This window comes from Haliaeetus albicilla, chromosome 7 (assembly GCF_947461875.1).
Source record: "Haliaeetus albicilla chromosome 7, bHalAlb1.1, whole genome shotgun sequence".
Taxonomy (NCBI): Eukaryota; Metazoa; Chordata; class Aves; order Accipitriformes; family Accipitridae; genus Haliaeetus; species Haliaeetus albicilla.
In genome coordinates, this window is record NC_091489.1 from 30,839,271 (window position 1) to 30,860,576 (window position 21,306).

General features: G+C 40.0%; 1 protein-coding gene across 3 annotated transcripts in view; it reads right to left on the reverse strand.

Annotated features, from left to right (window-relative positions):
• Positions 1–1,016: 1,016 nt before the first annotated feature.
• Positions 1,017–21,306, reverse strand: part of SPTLC3 (serine palmitoyltransferase long chain base subunit 3) — a 90,520-nt gene continuing 70,230 nt past the window's right edge. For all 3 annotated transcript variants that reach the window (XM_069787563.1, XM_069787564.1, XM_069787562.1), the window contains 5 exons: positions 20,179–20,398; positions 17,903–18,029; positions 5,000–5,135; positions 3,877–4,006; positions 1,017–1,486 (listed from right to left, as the gene is read on the reverse strand). In XM_069787563.1, the coding sequence (XP_069643664.1) occupies positions 1,373–1,486; positions 3,877–4,006; positions 5,000–5,135; positions 17,903–18,029; positions 20,179–20,398 (727 nt within the window). In that variant the 3' untranslated portion in view covers positions 1,017–1,372. The remainder of the gene's footprint in view (positions 1,487–3,876; positions 4,007–4,999; positions 5,136–17,902; positions 18,030–20,178; positions 20,399–21,306) is intronic.

The window sequence follows — 21,306 nt, forward strand, 5'->3', positions numbered from 1 at the left end:
TGCAGAACCACTTTTCAACGCTGCAGAAAAGGGAAAAAGGCTCCAATCTCCTTCAGACAACTCAGCCCACATAAACCTGATGATAATGCTGCTGCAGGCATTGCAGGGAAGTTGCCGGCTGTAACAATTCCTTCAAGTATCTTTGAGCATTTGTCACTCAGGCAGTGGAAAAGGGGACAAGGACATCTTCCCCCTCAGTTGATATAATCAATTATTTGAAAAACAAACCAGTCAAAAGTCTGCAACTAGCCAAGTAAAACAACCCCTGACATGCATAAACCAGACAAGAATATGTCAAGAAATGTTATTAAGTGGATTACTTTAGCACATTTAGAAATGGTGGAGTTTTCAATTTAACAGGTGGCAGAACTGTTTACGGCATCTTGATCTTCACATTCTGTATAACTGACAGCTTCAGAATTATGTACTTGTTAGTGAATTTATTAAGCCCATAACTAGTTCAAGAAACTTAGGAATGGGCCCATAAATGTCATCTGCAGTTTGTGAACTGCAAGTATCTGACTGTTTTGATCAAGGTTTTTACGGGAAAGTTAAATGGTTATTAAAATTATTTACTACTGCTACACAAAAAGGGAGCAAGCCTGCTGAAGAGCTTACACTGTGATAAGATGTGATAGGCTGTGGGTCAAATGGGTTAGCAGAAAAGCATTTCTGTTTATGTCTAAGCCCAAATTTTTGTACATTATGAAGCTTACAGTGTATTTAAATAGCTGAGAAAGGGTCTGAGGAGCGGAGGAGGCATTTTCCCTTTCCCATAATCTGCTGTCTGAAATACATGATCTGATCAGGCTACTTTTCTTGTTCTCACCATGAGCCACCTTCTAATATTTTCTGTCCTTGGAGAAATGCATGATAGGGCAACTTAGTTAAAGAGGTTACTTTCTGCTTATTTGTCTATAGCAGTCCACACCAATGTCTTGATTTATGCTCTTTAACAGATAAAAGCAATCTCACTGATGAAGCTGAGCTATATTACCATACTACACTGGAATAAATTCAGTTTTTAAACTTTATTATTTCAGTCACAATTAAGACTATCTGAAGCCTCTTCATAAAAAGGGGCCATAACAAAAGCTGAACATTAGCAACTCGATCAATGGATGCATTCATTCTGCATCAAAAATACCATAAGAAGGACAGATCTCCTGGGGAGGCAAATCTGTATCGATATTTCAGTCTCTTGAATACAGAAATTTGATACAATAAAATGCAACACCTGAGCTTCCCCTCCTTTCAATAAACTGCGTAACAAAAATTGTCCTTAGAAGGGAAGAAATGCATTTGTGTTTTTTAGTTTTTGGGTTTTCCCCCTTTTCATAGCAACATAATGTTCTCTTCATGGGTGGAAAACTTAATCTTCAAGTTCAAGCCTAGTTTCTTCATACAGTTCAGGATGAGATGACTTGGAATACCGGGAATATTTCAGATGTAGAAAATCACCCAATTCATCCAGAGCATTCAAAACCTGTAAGACCATTATAGTGTGTCAATTCTCTTAGAAAAGAAATGAAGTTCTAGTAACCTCTACTGCAGAACAAGAAGATCATAAAAACATCAGTTACAGAAAGTTTGAAGGGCAAACAGGCAAATTTTGCTTTCATTCTCCTGTAGTGAACATCAATGCAGTCATAGATGTACAATAGCATCTACAAGAACAGAAATTATTCCTTCAGTAGGTTATGGTTTATTAGTAGGTATATTAATTGAGGACAGATGAAAAAAAATGACCTTTTTCTAAAAGCACAGGGAGATAATAATCCAGACAAAAAGTTATCTTTGGTTGTGCAAAAAGGATGTGTAAGGCAAAACTTCAATATTTCCCTATAGATCCCAAAGACTCGAGTTGCCACTGCATTTTCTTAGATGAGACTCAGCCCACAGTGCTGATCAGAGTCATCATAAATAGTCTGAACAGTTTGAGATATTTTTAGTGCATTCCATTATCTTCTTGTATTAATATCACAGGCCTAATTAAAAATGCATTAATATTGTAATGCAATTTGCTGAGCTGCATCCCTAGCTCTCAGCAGATTCAGAAGTAGCCAGGGAACACTATACCATAGAGAAGCAGCTCACTGTTTTGCAGCATCTGATCTACATTCAAAAGCAGACAACCTTTTGGCATCAAAGCAGAAAACAGCAATTTTGATTTTGAGCCTGTTTTTGTTAAGCCACTAAAATGAGCTCAAGAACAAAAAGGAGTAATTTAGCAATGGTTTATGCAGAGAGATAGCTTCAAGGTCATTAAGGAAGTTATTCTTGGGAGCTTGCCCTTTCATGGATTGTTCCTCTTTTTAGTTCCAGGCTGAGATTCAAAACAAATTTTGCCAAAGGGAAAAGTTTTCATTGTGCTTGTTACCTGTTGTTACCCTGGGTTTAGGCACATTCACAAAATGTTTGTCCTAAATCCTTTCCATCTGCAAGTAATTAAATTCAGGGCATTTCCATTCCCCCATACTGTAAGGACATTTAAAGAATGCCACAAGTACTACGGCAATGATCCCACTTTCAAAGGCAAAAATACAGTATGTTCAAGAATGATGGCTGGGGAGTGTTTCAGACCTTCACTGCTACCAGGAAGCAGCAATGGGCAGGTAGCAGGAAGTGAAGATGCAATGATGGCCTCAAAATGTAATGGGCTTGACATCTGGGGGTAGGGAGAGAGGAAGAAAATCAAAGCAGTAACCTTGAGAGATTAGTCTTCAGATCAACTTCATCGCCGATTGCTAGTTACATAAGCCAAAATCTACACACACAGAAAGCTGGCAACGACCAAGACAAGTACGTACCTATGCCCTGTTCCGTGCAATATTATCTTTATGGTATTATACCTTGTTAATAATTACTGCACCTTTACGAGCAGCAGGAATTTTACACTGCACACATGTAAGGCAGATTTTTCCATGTTGCTTGAGAGGGGTCTACACTGGTGTGGGAACTGGTCAGCCGGGCAGGGGTCTGGCCTCAAGCTCCACATGAATCTCAGGATGCAAATGGAGAGCCAGGGGCTCTCTGCAGGCACAGGTGCTTGTCTGCATGAAGGAATGGCATCTTTAACTCGAATGCCTTCCATGTTCATGGATTTTTTGCTTTGACCATCATACTTGTGCAAAGAGAGGAAAAAGAAAGCCTGACATTTAATGTTAAGCCTCTGTGTTTCATGCCTCTAAGTTGGCTTATTCTGAGAATGAAAGAATGTACATCAAGCCAGGCCAAAAACACCTTCGGCAAGAAAGGGAGATGGAAAATTTCAAAGAGTTTATTTTAAACACATTTCTGACTGTGTTGGAATGGAGATTTAAGATGGAAGTCTTAACATACTCTTAACAGTATTTCTGATATCAGAGAAAGATACAGAACTGAGACAGGCCAGACAGCACCAGTTAAACTTCATTAGGTTCAAACAGTTCCAAACAGTTTGGTATTTCCACCTGTACCCCCAAGGCTGTCCCATATACTTCTGCAATTCAAGAAACACGTGGAAATATGGAACGAAAATAAGGTTATGGAAAACTCAATTTTCAATTATTTCCATATCATTGCAGGTTTCCTACTACTATGATAGTTTTGACCTAGCATTTAACTTTTGTCTTGCTGTGCTCTTCATGTAGGTCTTTATTAGTGCTGACAGATTTGGTCACTATTAGAAATAGAAGAACAAAACAAATTAACTGTCCCATAATTAATTTTAAAAAATAAAATATATAAGGCTAAAATGCCTTTAAAGATGAAGTGGCAAGGCCAGAAAAACAAATGTAAAAATGAATTATTGGGATTGAAAGTAACAGACACACAGCTTCTCCCAACCTCCTTTGCATCTGAAGTTAATTTCAGCAGGACATCTGCTGTGCTTACCGTGTCTAACATCTCCCGTGTATGTGCAGCTGACACACAAAACCGAGCCCTGGATTCTGTGATAGGAGTAGCTGGAAACCCAACCACAACCACCCCGATATTTTTTTCTAACATGCGTCTTGCAAAAGCCCTAAGGAGAGAAGAAGAAGAAATAAAACAGAAGTAAATTATCTCCAATAAACTGACCACAGAGAGAAAACATTCAAGTATAATAAAACAATGGGTAAAATGCTGCCTCCAATTGAAGTGGATGGTAATATTCCCATTGAATTCAATAACAGCCAGAATTTTACCAGTAGGACTGAGATTCTTTGCTGCTTAACAGCTCATGAAGCCAAGTGGTTGTCAAATACTAGAAGTGTGATGGCAGAGAGAGTACTGTAGAACAGACATGATTCAGTTATGTCAATGAAAGGCTTTGAGTGCAAATCAAAATGTGTGGGCATTCACAGTCCCTAAGCATGGAAGTTGGGCTTCTGGAAGGTATGAGAGCTGGGTTCCTGCACATCAACAGGAATAAAACAATTTGTGTGATGGCTTCTTTGTTCTCGCAATTACTCTGCCAGTTTAGGAACCTTTTGCGTGGTATGTACTAGACCTAGAGCACATAGCCACCCTAATCTACTTGTAAATACTCCCTACAGCTCAACCCTTACCTTATGCTGCTACTGACTTCTGGTCTGCATGTCCAAGTCAGTGCACAGGTGCTGCTTGATAGGTACTGAATGGTAAAACATGCAAAGACCAGTCGAAGATCAGATGGGGAAAAAGAACATCCATCCAAAACAATTCATACATCAAAGACAATGTATCTCTTCTCATGATTACAAATTAAAAAAAAAAAAAATCCAAATTCAAAATACTATCAAAAGTATTATTCCAGAGCAAGTTAAAAATGGATAGGAGAAATTTTAAAAATTCTGAATACTGGAACAGCTCAAAACTAAGTCCAGGGCCAAATTTAAAATAGAACATAACTAAATGATGAATTCACCTAATGATGTATGTTTCTCTTGTGAAGCATCTACCACACATAACTACACTTTTCACAGTGTACACCAAATAACCTATGAACTTGGATAGTGTTTATTTTGCCAATAGTTTGGGTTTTTTTCATACTTACCCTATCTTACCAGGCATATAAAGGAGTAATGGGACAACAGGAGAATCATCATTGCCATAAATGATGAAGCCCATTTCATGCAGTCGTCGTCTGAAGTACCTTGTGTTTTTCCCCAGCTGGTGCACTCTTTGGAGGCCTGCAATGAGTCAGTCAGGAGAACAGTCAGTGCAAAGATCATAACCAGAGTCTAGTAACAGGCAAGAAACAGGGCTGTGGGTAACAGTTCAGAAAAGTTTGGCTGAAATGGATATGTTGCTATTTGATTCAGAAGAAAACCATGGAATGAGCTAAATGCAACTATGTTGATTATTATGGCATTGTAGGACAGATGACTGATACTGCTGTACTTGTGAGGTGCTTTCCCACCAGCAGAAACAGTATGTCTTCTGGGGATAGATAGATGAACAATTCCCTTTATTGTATTGCGCTGAATAAAGCCTACTGAATGACACGCACCTATAGAGAAGTAGTTATATGTCTCTGTGGATACAGGACATGTAAATAGAGTATGGTCTTTTCAACATATTCATTATAAAGGGAAACAACCAATGTCTACAGATGTTGATATAGCTGTCAGCATATGCATACCGTTTCTCATTAACAATTTTCCACAGGGGTCCTCTTTTATATTAGCTAGTTCTGTGCATACACATTAGGCTTTTTTTAATTATTCTGTGACTGCAGTAAAGCTTAAAGTAGAAAATACTACATTTTGGGTCAGCTCAAACGGATGCTTTTGTTGCAATTTTTTAGACAGAGGAAAAGCATGCAATAAACTTTGTTATCACACAAGGTCTGATCTTCTGCAGAGTGTTACCAACATTCAGCATAACTCCAGTTACTCTAATATGCACCTACATATGTAAACCCTTGCTCAGTTTCTCTGTCCTCTTATCTTGCTGTTATTACCTCAATATCATCATCTGACAACAGACTTTAGTCATTCAAGACTTTCAGACACAAGTTCTGTTCTCTGCATTGCTCCTGGCCTCATTCAGTCAGGAATGCACTGATGTGTCACCCAGCAAAACTGACAGGAATGTTGAAAACAATTATTTTTAATGAAGGAAAAAGACAAAAAACAGCAGAGAAAAAATGTGCTTGAAAACTCATCTGTCTTTTCTTTTGCAGTGTCACTAAGGAGGTGGTTTCTGACAAGTGCTGTTGGTTCCCCACCCATTGCATACAAAAGGGAAGAGCCACACTCAGCATCCCTGTAGGTAAGAGATATAGTATGTCCTTTCCCCATTCCACCTGCACTATATTTCATCAGCAAGCTGATATATGTGCTGCTCTTCCAATGCTAGAAGGTGCTGACAGGGATGGTGCCACCTACCCCATACCCACATGCTGCTCTTTCCCACCGCCTCCCCAGTACCAGTCCTAGGTTCACACAGCCACACGATGAATTAAGCCAGGTCCATCATCTGCCTGACCTTGCCAGAAAGAAAACTGCCAAACCAATGTCAAACAGATCGGTTCTCTAAACCTAATCACTGTGCAGCTGCTTGCGCCTGCTCACCAGAGGTGGTGGGAACATGTGGTAAGACTGGGATTTAGCAGGACACATCTCAGCTATGCTCTTAACTTTCATTTTCCTGCCATTCATCAGCCCATACTTTCAATATCACTTACATTATGTCACCAGACATGAACACTGAAGCCTCCAGTACAACTAATTTCCTCTTTTTCTCTTTGTTTTTAAGGTGCCTTTGCACAGATGTATTATGTTTTCACTCTCCATTTAGTTTTTCATCTTACTTTAGTTTTTGTTCACTTCATTCTTCATTTGCTACTTTCTGCTGTCACCTTTCTCTGACTGGATGCCTGTTTCCTAATTTCCCATCTTCCTCCTTGTAACCACAGTGGCCAGTTAGGCACTCGTATCTGCTACATACCACCTTGGGCAGATTTGTCCTCAGACCACATTCTGTCCCACCACCTGCTGTGGCTTTTCTTCCTATTCCCTCTTGGCTAAGGTGGGGATCGGCACACCTACATAAACCTCTTTTCCATTAATCATTTCTGAGCGCGCGTAGGTTTGAACAAGATCTACTGCTTCATCTGTTCTGTATCTTCCTGAGTCAAGGTTCTGTCAGTGTTCTGGCTGGGAAATTTATAGGGAAACTGGGACTTGCTTCACAGTGATCAGTATTTTGCTGAACAAATTAAAAGATCTCATAAACCCAGTGTATTTGCAACTTTATGCACAGAACTGCCCACGCAGACAACCTGTTAGTTACAGTTTCAGTCATTCAGTTTAAAGCATTCAGTGGAAGAGATCTGCTGGGTTAGGAAAGGCCACAAATAGTTTAACCATCTCTCTAATGCTGCTAAAACAAAACCAGCTGTGCCAGAGCAAGGAAAACAAATGAAACACAAAAGCATCCTACTACAAAGCTTTCCAGTCACTAATAAAAACAATAGTCTGTGGTATTTCCAAAAATATTTTTGGTGTAGTAGATCTCAAAGAACCAGGAGGAAATATTGAGGAGGAGGAGGAGAAATGGGGGCAGGGGAGATGGCAAGGAAAGGGAGTTAGAGAAGAACCACCGAATACTGTTTCTGAACTCTAAAGAGAGACTTTTTCCCTTGTTAGAATTTGTAAAGATGTTATTAGCACATCCTGAATGCCCAAATTACAAGGAGGAGGGTGGGAATTGACCTGAACTGGGGGCTCAAAACCACTGCTGCTTCTTGCTATCTTAGCAGCCCCTGAGCTAGTTTCCAAACTCAGTCTACAGCATTTGAAACTACTAGATTTTCAATTAGGGAAAGTTTTCATAAATGCAGATGTTCTTGGCGAGTGCAGTTGAAGACTTGCTGCCTTCTCCTTTCTATTCAGCTCTTTACCACAAAGCTGGAAACAAAGTGTCAGCCATGCAAGATTCCAGGCCGCTCAGTATTTATCAAACCATATGCGCACGGCCCAGAGTTGATCAGTTTGTCTCTACTTATTTAGGTACTGGAAAGTTAGACTCCAAGGCAAGAGGGGGAATCCAGCAGAGGAAACATTAGAGCTGAAAGAGGAGTTTCAGGCAACCCCCCAAAAGTCAAACACCTCTTCCGATCTTCCCTCGCTAGATCTATATCCTCAACAATTTTGCGATGGGACGGATCCCCTTTCGAGACTCCCTATGGAACTAATTTCAAGCCAGCCAGTGCAAATGCAAAAAAGCCACTTTAATGTTTTAGCAACATCCCAGAATAGTAATTTCATTTGCACGGATGCATTAAAGAGCCAAATAAAAGATCAGAGCACTCACATATATCTGGAGGGAAAAAAAGCACATTAGGAGACGATTGCTACACACACTGTATTTGTGGGTGGCTGGCTGGGAGGAACCTATTTCTTTATCAAGTGTCAACACTTTCCTTTCTCATGTTAAGTTTTGTGGTCAAGGACCACATACATGCATCATATACACAGCCATCTTATATGCTGTCCTGATAAGAGCAATAAAAACCTTGAAGTTTGTAACTGTATTTCAACGCTCTTTTTCATTCCTTTATGGGATCCTCCAATGTCAGATAAGGAGGCAGATCTGAGCAAAATGTTTATTTTGGTCTCATTGGCCCAATTTTCCCCCCACACTGCAGATTAAACCAGTGTAAGAGTGATGAATTCACTTAGAATCAGATCTTAGTCCAAATTCACTGTGGTATGTTTAATCAAAGACACCGCATTTAAAAACTATTTTCTTTGATTCTTGAGGCTCTGATCTTGCATCCTTTACTGTTTATTGAGTGAAAATCTGCAGAGTTGGACCCTTGAGGCAAAACGATCTATCTGAGTATAAGAATTTACCTGTGCAGCACTAATTAGAGGATCAGGTCCTTAGTAAATATATTTGTTCAAAAATTCTTAGTTTGCAAACTTCTTGAGGATTTACAGTCTATGCAAATAGCTTAGAGCACAGCACGCAGGATATCCAGATAGTTATATTCCATAGAACATGTGAACCACAACACAGCATATGTTCAGAGAAAACAGCCTGGATGGGGAAAACTGACCCTTAGCTAATTAAAACTAAGCCCACTAATGCTCCAGAGTTTTCAGTGAAGGTTGAGCATGATCTTATTAAGAGCTCTACATCTTTTTATTAGCTGAATTAAGAAGGAACAGAAAGGGAGAAAACTGAACAATAAAGGATTCTTAAATTTCACAAGTTATCTTCACATTGCTTGGACCATACAGTGATACACAGCCAGCTTACTGGGATTTTGTTGACATACAGGATTATTTACCTGGATGGTACAACAAAACCAGATTTACTGCATCTGCAATCCACCTACTGCTGGCAAATTTAGAGTTTACATTTGTTGCACTGCTTTAAAAAGATTTGGTTTACTGCAAAGTTCTAAGGTGTTGGCAATTCTGGGAAAAATGCTGATTGTATTTTTATTTGACACACATTATTGCATATTGCCAGTTTTAGCTCATTAATTTCTGCAGGCTTTTATAAGGCTTTATAGCTCAAAATTAATATGGTTTAGTTTAAGGAAAAATGCAAAGAGGAGGTGAGAGAGAGAAATGATAAAAGATAGTGGCTTGCTCATAATTTCTTTGAAGCAATGAGCTTTTTAAGAGAGCCACTTGGAGTAACGGACTTGGTAGATGCTTTGTCACATGCCAGGCTATGACTTCAGACCTGCTTTCATTGAGGAGCTGCTCTGGAGTTTGACAGCGGGAAGGCACCCTGACTACATGTCTGAGAGCCTGATCTCAGGCAGGTGTTACCTGGCACAGCTGCACACACTTCAATAGAGTTTTGCTATTTATGCCAGCTGAGGACCTTATCCTGGCAGCAAAAGAGGTAGTAAAACTATCAGCTTTCTGAAACAAAAGTTTGTTTTCCTCCTTCAGAGATGTCTGCTTTTCACTCCTGCAAGATTTTAATAAGCAGAGAAGCTGGCTGCATTCAATTCCTGCAAAAACATTCTACCTTTAAACTCTTCCTGTAGGCTTCTACCCTTGGAAATTCTGACTCACTATATTGAAAACAGGAATAAGCAACCTGTAGCCTTTCATATCAAGTTCTCAGGTGTATTTTAATTGAAGGAGAGCTATTCTTCCTGACCCCGTTCCAGGAAAGATAATCCCACACCATACTTTTTTTTGGCATGTGGTGCACTCTTCAAGACACAAATCCACCTGCTTTAATCTTCTCCAGCTGTTGTTTCACAGAGTCTTTCTAGATAATTAGTTACACAATCAAGCTTTTACATACCGGTGTCACTGTGTCTCTTCAATCTGTGTTCCTTGGATGGAGAACTCCACTCCCTGCCCCCCTCTACTAACAACTAGATAGTAAAAAGCAAACTTTCATAGGCTGAAAAAAAATTTGGAAAACAATAGCTCTTCCCCACTAAACTGTTGCAGATGGACAGATTTTCTTTTTTTCCTCTGGTTCCATTATGAGAGTAACACACATGTACCTCCATGTGTATTAAATCACAAATAGAATGCTATAAAACTGGGGTGCCTAAAGGAAATATGTTCTCAGATAAAAAATCTTTATAAAAAAATAACTTTGCTATGAATTGGGGAGAAGTGAAGACATTTTCTTCTACAATCTAATGCCAACTAGAAACCTAGTAATTTCAACTTAATTCAGCTGCTAAATAAGCCCTTAAGGACTTATTTAGTCAGTCCAATTTTAACTGTGAACTGCTGCAAAACACTTTCCAGACCAGGTTAAGGGAAGAAAAAGTGGCAATTTCAGCTGAAACAGAAAGGAGAAAAATTGTACAAATTCTGTCATTTTTACCTTATTTCTTGAATAAGTCAGCTATGACTATCCAGCACCTTATCTATATTCAGATATATAATGCAAACATTCAGTGTCCTGCACGAAAGCGGGGACAGAGCAGCCAGCCTTGGCTGAGCCTTATTTACTCCCAGCACAGGTGATTAATCACAAAGCAGGTCAGTCCCGCTGCTGAAAGCCAGCCAGTGCACAACGTGCTCCATCTGTATCACATTAGGTGTTTCGGAAATGCCAGTGATCTAAGTGCGTTAGAAAGGGCACTTCTCTCCTTTACGCTCCTCAGGCTGATAATGGCACTGGATTCCTTGGACAGTGGCAAGCAGCATCTGGAACGGAGGAGGGATCTTCGTGCTCTATCCTGGCAGCAAAGACACCCTTAAAAGGTGACTGTGTTGCTGTCCTTGGGGAAAGCTTAGCTTGCTTTGCTGGGGACAGGCTATGAGTCACATCCAAGTGTGATCGCATCCCTCCTCTGCCTGCAGTTAATACCTATTTGTGAATGCAGGGGACACCTATCCATGGCTAGGGTCTGCTAAAGGACTACAGCACTGGTTTAACTTTGAATATGGAAAAAGTGACTTCAAATGAGGTAGAATTTGGTCAATTCTCAGAGCTCTTGCAAATCACTGCAAACACTATTACTCCAAAGCCCCTGCTTGTTCAGATCAACTGACCCTCCACGGATACCTTTGGTTTCCTTTAGGAGGTGGACCGCATGGCAGGTGGTTTCACCGGAACAACGCGTCTTACTCATTTTGAGTAAAGATGACAGAATTTAGCTCTGTTTCATCAGTCACTGCTGGGAGAACATCTGTGATGTTCAGGTTAGACAAATAATTATCATGACAGCATATTATCATCATTAGCATCTTCACTGCCATAGTGACTGGGAGCCCTAGACATGGAGCCAATGCTGTGCAAACAGGGAATAAATTTGCTTAAGTGCTTTAAATGTAAGCACATACTTATTGGGACTATTAACTTAAAATTTAGCCAGGGTTCAAGCATTCTGCTTGATGAGGACCCAAGAGAAGCAATCATCTCAGAATGAAGCAACAAAATGAGAATTTGAGAGGGAACAGTAAAAAGATGTACTTTAGTATGACTGATTCTGCAAGCTGTTTTGAGCAGGTTCAAGGGGTCCGTCACTAAGTAGCTTGCAGTATTAAAGCTTACAGCTATAGTTTCATGAACAGTTCAGTCTGGCGCAGATTTATTTTGCTGCAAATGGGATCGTTCCTCTCAGCTCCAGCTGCTCAAGTCCTGGCACTGGGATTCATGTAGCCATATGGTAGATTGGCTTGGGGAACCAGTTTGGCTGTAGGCTAACCATTTGTGGGAGGGTCACTTATTTTTCAGCTAGATGAGTTCTCTGATTCAGTTCATTGCGTGGCTGCACGAACACTAATGCTGGCATAAGGAAAAGGGGCACGAATAAGAGGATAGGCAGGGGGGGAAAGGCAAAAAGGAGGGCAAGACTGCCCTTCCTTGTACCAGTGCTGGTTTATACCAGGTTGTAGGGATGTGAAACTAAGGTTTTTGAATTTACAGAGGACCCTGACAGGCAAAGCCAATGTTTTCAAAAGATTGCTGAGCACAGATAGCAGTGGAAAATGTTGGAAGCTGAGCATTTTAAGAAGCTGGTCCTCCAGTTATACAAAAATCTAAGGCAGACGGAAATGTTTTAAAAAGGAACCTTTTAAAAACAGATCTTTTTAATGCCAGGCCAAAACAGAAAGCAGCATTCTGGAGCTTCTCACAATCTGAATGAGCTCAAATGCAAGAACTCAAAGTCTGCTAAAAACAAAAATGAAAACTAGTAGTTGCAAAAAGATATACCAATCAGCACAAATGGCAAAGTAAATTAGCATTTTAAAGAAACACTTTCTATCTAAACAACCTCAGGAATTATCTTTTAAGATAACAAGGACAGTAGATTCCTGAGGATAGGGTTTTAAATTTTTCAGCATCCCATAAAAACATACTAAAAATGCCTACTGTTCCTGGTGAATTATTGTTTTCCATGCATGAAACAGAAAAATGATGCCTTTGCAAATGCTGCAATTTGCTTTTTACACCACTATAATCTATTATTAGTCATCAAGAAAATTGCTTTAGATTTCCTAGCAGTCTTAACTCTGTCTGCCTAGTGGTTCTATTTTTTACCTATCAAATTTAAGGGTAAAAATATGCTTTTGGTATTCTCAGGCAGAAAGAGAAAAAAAAAAGGTCCAGGGTCACAGCTGGAGGGGCTGTGTTGCATGGAAGTAAGTGTACTTGAAAATTTGTGCAGGGTCCAAACACTCTGAGTCAACTACAGTCTCATCATGGGGATAAAACCGGTAAGGCAGCTGCCGAGTTTCCTGAGGTATCTCCAGTGGGATAATGAGAAGCCACGAGAACATATAAGGAATATCTATATTATGAATTATAAAGAGTAAATGGCATGGGAACTTCTGCTTCCCATATCTCCTAATAAATGAGGAGAGACACATTTGAGATGAAAAGGCCACAAAGGCTTAAGAGAGATAAAATGATTTTTTTTTTTTAATAGACTATATGAACTGAACTGTGGAACTTGCTGCTTTATGACATTAGTAAAGGAAATAGAGCTGCCAGAAGTTCATATGCTTTTGAACAACTTTATTATAGGAACTATGATAGTACCTATGACATTATGTTACGAAGAATAAATGTGTCTTGTTCTACAAGCTGTTATTTTCAGAGAGTCCTGTGAAACACGGCATTGAAAAACACCAGGACTTGTGCTCTACTAAAAACATGATTTTACATAAAACTGGAAATACATTTGCAATTTTTGTTGTCATTCTCTGACTCTTCTGATGCAAGTCACTCAAGAAACAAAGGACTTGGTCATAGTGACCCCAATCTACCCCTCTCTCCTGTGCATATAATTTTTGAGGGAACTACTATCTTCTCCTAATTGACCATTTTTTGTGCTTCATTTTCTCAAGTCAGAGCAGAAAACATGGCAAAAGAAGGAAACTGTAATAGCTGGCTGTGGGCTCTGCAGTATCCTCAGGGGCTCTGCAGTATCCTCCCAGTTACATTCTCATGACATTAATGTCTCACAACTATCACAAATATTGATCTGGGACATACCCATACCTTGATAGATGGTTTCTGTGCGAGATACCATGTCTTCTCTGTATCTTTTTACTTACGTCAGCGCAAGGCTTTTAAAATGAGAACTTCCCATCCAAATTGGAGTCTCCTGCTACAAAGGAAGGTAAGCAGACATCTTGCTAGTACACTTCCACAGCAGTTTGCTGACCAGAGAAGAACAAGGAATGTCTGAGGTACCAGAACTGGTTCTGGAGAGTCATGTGTTTGCTGCAGTTTCTTGCAGACACATTTCTCCCTCTTCATCTCCTTCCCCACAAAAGGCCCTTTTTGTTCACAGCGTCTCCACCCCATCTTCTCAGCCTCTTATTTTGGTCCTAGTCTCCATCCTTATCACCCGCTTGTTATCTATTCCCTGTTGTGTCTCCTTTGCTTGTCAGAGTCTCTTCTCTGTTAAACCTTCCTGGCTTACCTCCCTAAGTGTCTGACAGTGCAGGATGGATGCAGGTGCTCAGAGCCCCAGTCCTCTGCCCAGGCTCCAGGTGGGGGATGCTCTGTTCAGGCCCCACAAACTGAGCTGGAAGATGCTCCTTCACTCAGTGGATCTTGAGATTTGTCAATGTTAATTTCAAGTACAGATTTTTTTAGAGACTTGTAACATCACAAGGCTCAGATGGTATTTCACAGACATGGCAAAAATTATAAACTTGAGTATCACAATCAAAATCTTCATCCCAAAGCCTAGAGAAACTGAAGATCTTCAGGGGGAAAAGGATTTTTAAAGTTGGTCTCCCCCCCCTCCCCCACGATTATCAACCCCCCATATGTATATCTAGCCTTCTTCTGAGGAAGGACTGAACCTGTGTGTCGATATGAAAAAATTGTAGCCTGAAACTGACACTTGCCATGGATATTTCCAGCCAAACAGTTTAGGTTTCATAAAATTATTTTTAAAGTGCTAACCTGTTCCTTCCTTGTAATGAAGCCACAGCCCCTATGTCCATAAACATCTATTCATATCCTGCAGTTATTTATCCAGTATACTGATCCTGTCTTGGAAATGTATACCCTGATTCCTTTTCTAAACAACTATATTCTTACTAACTGAAAATGAAGGAAGAAAATATGGGAGATCAATCATTTGGATACACACCAGGATAAACACAAGCAGTATCGCTGCATTTCTGGCCTCTGGCATTACTCACTATATAATTCCACCTATGCTTCTCTTTTCTAGATCACCTGCTTAACAAATTAGTGGAGAATAACTAGCAAGAAATTGGAGGGAATGTAAAAGGATCATATCTGGAAAAATATAAAAGAAGACTGTGTGAAGTGCTAAAAAAAATAGAATAAAGAGTTTTCAGAGCAGCAATTTCAATGACCAAATCAGTCTTCCTTCTCTTAGTTTTCTATTAGTCTACTGAGGAGTCAGTCATGAAGTTCAGATGTAAGAACATGCTGGGTTAACACATTTGTCACCCCGTTATTTTGAATACTCTTTTCAAAAAGCACCTTCTAGTTAACAAGGATCTTTTTAGCAAACTCTAATTTCATTCTTTTCCAAAACATTCCCAGTATTTTTTGCAAGGTACTCTCCCCTACAGAAATGCCCTCCGGAGGACAAGCCCATCAGTGGACATCTCCTATAAAGGATTCCCCAAATCATCCTGTGGGAAGAGAATGCTGTTTGAAATAAATTGCAAAATAAACTCCTTTTATCAATTCAACAGGCTTCCAGAGAGCAAAGGGTGCATACCACCCTGTGGCAACTCCGGTTCACTTGAAACTTTTCTGCCAGGTGTCTCTGCTACATGGCTCATGCTCTCACAAGGACGGCTCACATGCAGGATTCACCATTTTCTATGACAGTGGACCAAAAGAATGCAGCCAAGGCTGCTGTTGTCCTTGGACACAAAAATATCTAAGAAGACACAGTGCTTTCTTCTTTCTGTTCCCCCCTCCTTTCTAAGCCACCACCTTCCTCTTTCTGATGCCAAAGCAGCATTGTAGTGTGGTCCAGCATAACATTTTTTCCTGTGTTTTGAGTTGTGTTTTTTTTTTTTGTAGTCCACAAGACAGCCTAATGAAGGGAGACCCACATGAAAGAAAAACAAATAGACTAAAATAATGAGTCTGGCTCAGAAGGACAAGAAACATTTTTAATGCATCATAGCCAGTTTGCTAGCCTTTGTGCAATACTCTTAAGTTGTGATATACTATTTATTTATTTGTCTTTATATTAATTTGCATTTCATATTACAAGACAAATTTTAAAAAAACCTGACAGAACACCGATTTATTTCATAAAGGATTTGCAGAAGACTTAATAAGCACTTACTTTGTGCAGAAATACAAACATCGTGTCATTAAACAGCACTGCTTCTGGAAGAGAAAGGCTGCAAACTCTTAGCCCTAAGACAGTCTCGTCTTGAACCAAGTTCTCCTATTAGCCTGCCCTGAACTGCATGCAGAATCAGGCTAGCTGAAGACCATTTTTAAGAGGCTTTGAATGTTTGGAAATGCTCTGCGTGTTTAATATTTCACTCGCGGCCGCTGTGAGAGGCTGCAGCCTGTAACTGCAGGGCAGGCCCAGTGTAAGGCCGCCCTCTGACGGCAAGCTTTCCCTACAGCTTAGCGCGGGGAGCAGCAGGGGATGGCCTGCACCCTCGTCCCCAAGGCCCAACCACCACGTCAGAGCTGGTCTCTTACGTTGGACCGGATGTAGGCACCAGCACACGCAACCTCGACCTTTCAAACCGCAAGTCAGAAACGGTTGTTGCGCTCTGACTTCTCTGCCAAAATGACAAAAGCATTGTTTCCTCATCGTCCGCACATCGCGCTGGAGTTTTGCTGCACTTTGTCATTGCACTCGGCAGAATTCAGTGCTGGGACTGGATTCTCTGTCCCTCCTTTGGTACACTAGGCTCTTGTAAATTCTGGCTTTGCTGAAGGGCTGTGATAAACGTCTTAGTAGCTTCGTGTCTATCATGGTTTGAAACTTCCCTCTAGGGCACTGCAACTGAATAGTGCAGAGCAGTACCTCACTTGCTCTCATATACCCTTTTTCCTTTCTGTTCCCACCTTACCCCGGTCATATCTCTCAGGGAGGGCTAATACATAATTATTCTGTTAGTCCTACACAAGGTAAGGGAAAATAGCACAGCACAGGGCTGCCGGACCGGTGTAAAAGAGATTGCGATTCAGAGCAGAACCTGTATCTTCAACTGCATGTTACACAATGACATGATTCTCAGGCATTCCTGACAAAACCTGTACAAATTCAACCCCCACCACTCCGAGTTAGGATTCAAGCCCTAGAACATTGAATACATCTCAGTATCACTTTGATGCAGTAGCAGATAGATATGTCACAGCTATTTTGCTGCTTGCTGCATAGAAAGCATGTTACGCAGAGGACTGGACAGTAGCTGCATCTGCAACTTCAGGAAAGGAATATAAATAAATGTAATTTTTCATAAAGACACCAAGTAGTCAATTCTTTTGGGACAAAATGTACTTCAAAATTAGCTTTAGGACACCATAATTAATGCCTGGGTGAGGTAGGAATTATTATAATCATCTTCTCATACTATCATTTAACATACAATATCTGTTTTGAAATTCTGCACCATGCTTGAGTTGCTTGCCATTTGAAGGTTCACACTTGCAAAGAAGCTAAACTGACAGCATCTAGGCCATTAATGAAGGTTTATCCTTATGAACCCCTCCTACAAAGCCAGACAATCCACACAAAGGGCAATTTGTGTACTTCTATTTGTTGCTGCAAAGCAGAGTGGTGGCAACTACAGAGCGAGAATTCCAGAATGTTTCCATCCCTGCTGCAAGTGGATGAGTGTGGAAAAAGAAATAGAATTGATAATACTTACAAGTATGATAATTTGGATATTAATTTTATAGTAAGAATTATTTCCTTTGCATTGCATTACCATACTACTTTGCTGCTGGATGACATTTTGTGTATGCCTGTATGCAGTAGATGCTCTGGTAGTAATTGAAATAAGTGCAGTTAAAGAAGGCGGCTTACCTTGTGTTGTCCCGTCTAATCCCATGAGACATTTCATCGCCCTGATGATTTGCTCTGCTACGGGTGGACACATAGATGTAGCGTACACAGCACTGTGAGAATGAGTTCGTAAAAAGTCCACAAGGTCCTTACACAAGCAAAATAAAGCATGAATGAGCTTTGAGCTGGCCAAACAGCAGATCTACCTCTTAACTACCGCAGGAGTGAGAACATAAAAAAGAGAAGAGGATGTTTCACCAGATATTGGTTTGCTTTCTTGGCTGCTACTTTTAATGCATGGCCTGAAGAAACATCAGGCAGGTGCAGATACTTTACCATATAAGTAGAGCAATTACAGCTGAAACAAAGGTCTGGAATAGAACAATGTTTACTTCTGTGCTAAGACTTACTATAAAGGAGCCAAAATCATTTAAAGACCAATGAACAGCTGCACTTAAAATACTACTCAGTTCCTCTCTGGGGATGAAGCAAAGCCTACATGACATCATTACAGCTTCTCTGCCACAAGATGTAACCCAGGAAAAGCAACCTTACTGGGATCTATCTTTGGCTATTAGCATATAAATTTCTTTCAGTTGCAACTTCCCATCAGTGTGGCAGGGACAGTCATGTTAGAGTCAATATAGTTGCTTTAACATTTCCTTGTGTAACTAAGAGCACAATCTGTGCTCCTACAAAAAGCATTGCTATACTGTAGGCATGTCTAAAGCACCAGTAACTCCTGAATCCAGGGACACTGTAGGAATTCAGTGCTTGATTAAGACCATCATTGTTATGACAGCTTATATCTCCCAGTGCAAAATATCAGAGTAACAGTTACCACACTAAAAGCTGAATGCATGTTAGTGAGAAAGGGATGAGACCTGCTTGAAAACTGCCTTTGATAAAAAATATTGCCAGAAAAAAACCAAAAGATAGTAACGCAAATTATTGCCAAAAAAGCTGTATGAGTCTATGCCGTAAGTCCAATGCTAAGGGTAAAGATTTACCTAAGCTTATACAGGTTATGCACTGCTATATTGCAATTGTAATCCTATTGATCAAATAGCTGAGAAGGCTTCTGTGCTCTAGCTGACACAGAATAAACAGTGCCCCCGTGAGTTTTTGGCTGCAGTGAATGTAAGTGTGCTAAGTGTATTGGGCGAGCCGCTGCCACCAAGGCCTGGAAGCCTGAGGCCAAGCTTAGTGATACGCACAGGTGTGAAAAGGGCGACCCACTTTCATTTAAGAAAACTTCCAAGGATTAGATGATGAATTACTTTAGACTGCTTTTCACAGGCCTAGGCTTCGTGTAATTTCTAGCTACATTAGCCACATTGTCTTTGCTAAGAGTTAAGCCCTCAGATACAAATTCAGGAAGCAAAGGAAACAAAGAAAAGTGGTTCTTTATGTATTATGATAGCCTGCTTTAAGATCTCCAGGGGCAAAACTAAAAAAGACAGTAAGAAATATACACTTTATACTTTCTTATAGCCCATTTATTCTACTCAAGTGCTACCCTTATTAATTTTACCCTGACAACAACCATATGGGCTGTCTAAAAAGGCTTCCTATGCATTCAGCAAACTACTTAAGAAATACATTCAGCAGGGTATGAAAAGGGTAAGTAATCAGCAACCACTTGATATTTCTGACAAGCACCAAAACCAATGACATTTCACAACGGTGCCGATTATGCTTTCTCTTCTTCTACACCCCCGGTTAAAACAAACTCAGCTCTACTTTTTGTTGACATCTGTTGTTGCCAAGATGTTGTTTTGTTAATGTACACACAGCAACTGAGGACATGGATTTTACTATTGCAAAAGGTCCTCAGTAACCTTCTTACTCCTTTCTCCTAAAAAATGCAACTATGACAATCCACAACTGTTCAGGAATTTTATTATCAGCGGATGAAACTGTGGCTTTAATCTCTCAATATTGCTCCACACACTGTTTACAAATGTGAAACAAAGTAACGAGCAGTCTGCATGCAAATTAATGTAGTGAAGTATATTTAGCCAACCACAGTGTGTCTAAACATTTCCAAGACAAACAACAGTCATCAGGGTGGCACAGAAATACCCAACCCAAGCAAATTACATAATATGAACATTAGACAAAAATAAGAAAGTCTGACTGTTTGATGTGCATTTGGGATCCAGACAAAAATGGTACTAACTTTAGAATAATGCTCCTGTAAAGCAGTCTATGCGAAAAGATAATGAAATATATCATACATAATAAGAAGGTACTTCCCCCACCTTGATGTTACAATGTTTGTGTTTTTCTTTTACCTTTTTGCCAGCTATGTATCCTCCAGCTGCGCCAAAGCTCTTTGTGAACGTTCCCATTAATACATCAACATCATCAGGACTCATACCGAAGTACTCCACAACTCCTCGTCCTGTTGCTCCTACAGCACCGATGCTGTGAGCTTCATCCAAGTAGAGGTAGGCTTTGTATTTCTTCTTCAAGGAGACTATCTCTGGCAGGCGCACAATGGACCCTTCCATGCTGCAGATGGAGAGAATGATGGATGAACAACAAATCTTGTACTCTCCTTCTCTTTAAGATACTGCCAGAAAATATAGGCATTAATTGCCTTACTCCGTGAAAGACCTTCTGGAACCTCAATTTGTATTTACAGTTCAAAGAAAAATTGCAATCCTTTCCCATCTGCAGGGGAGTATAAAACAGTCAAACAGTTTTAGAATTCAAACAATCAAAACTAGTCAAAAAGTCTTTGAACATTTGCAAATATTCAGCATGCCAGAAAAGAAAAGGAAAGCTATAAAGCAAGGGGGAGATACTCAACCAAAGCAGCACATTACAATTCACAAATTATTATTAACAAATATTGTAAGGAACTGCTATAATTCAGTCTGGTCCTTGCTTACTTCATCGTCAGCTACTGTGGCAATATTTGGGGGTAACAGCTCTAGATAAAATGACTCTGGTGTGGAGGAGTTGGGTCTAACATACACAGGATATGGGCCACATGAGATGCATAGATGGTGTCATAACTCTAAGCATCCCCAGTCTGCAGAGTGGACAGAATTGGGGATTAGAAAAGGGAGCTCAAATCAACTCTTGCCAATTCTTGCTCCCAGTATCTACTATTTAGGAAATGTAATCTGCTACCTAGTACTCAAAAAGAAGAAAGTTTCCATTCATTTTCTTTTTACTTTCTCACAGTCATGCAGGAAAAGGAGATATTCTGAACTTGCGCTAATGGTGTATTGAGATTTGCAGAAATAAGAAAAGATGATAAATCTTTTGTATTGTTGGCAATCACGTCAGTAAGTCGGAATGCACAGAGGAGGTGTACAGCAAAATGAAAGCCCATGGAGGTAAATAAGAAATGCACTCTAATCCCATAAAGATTAAGTATCAATAGTATTGCTGTGAAGACTATTATGTCT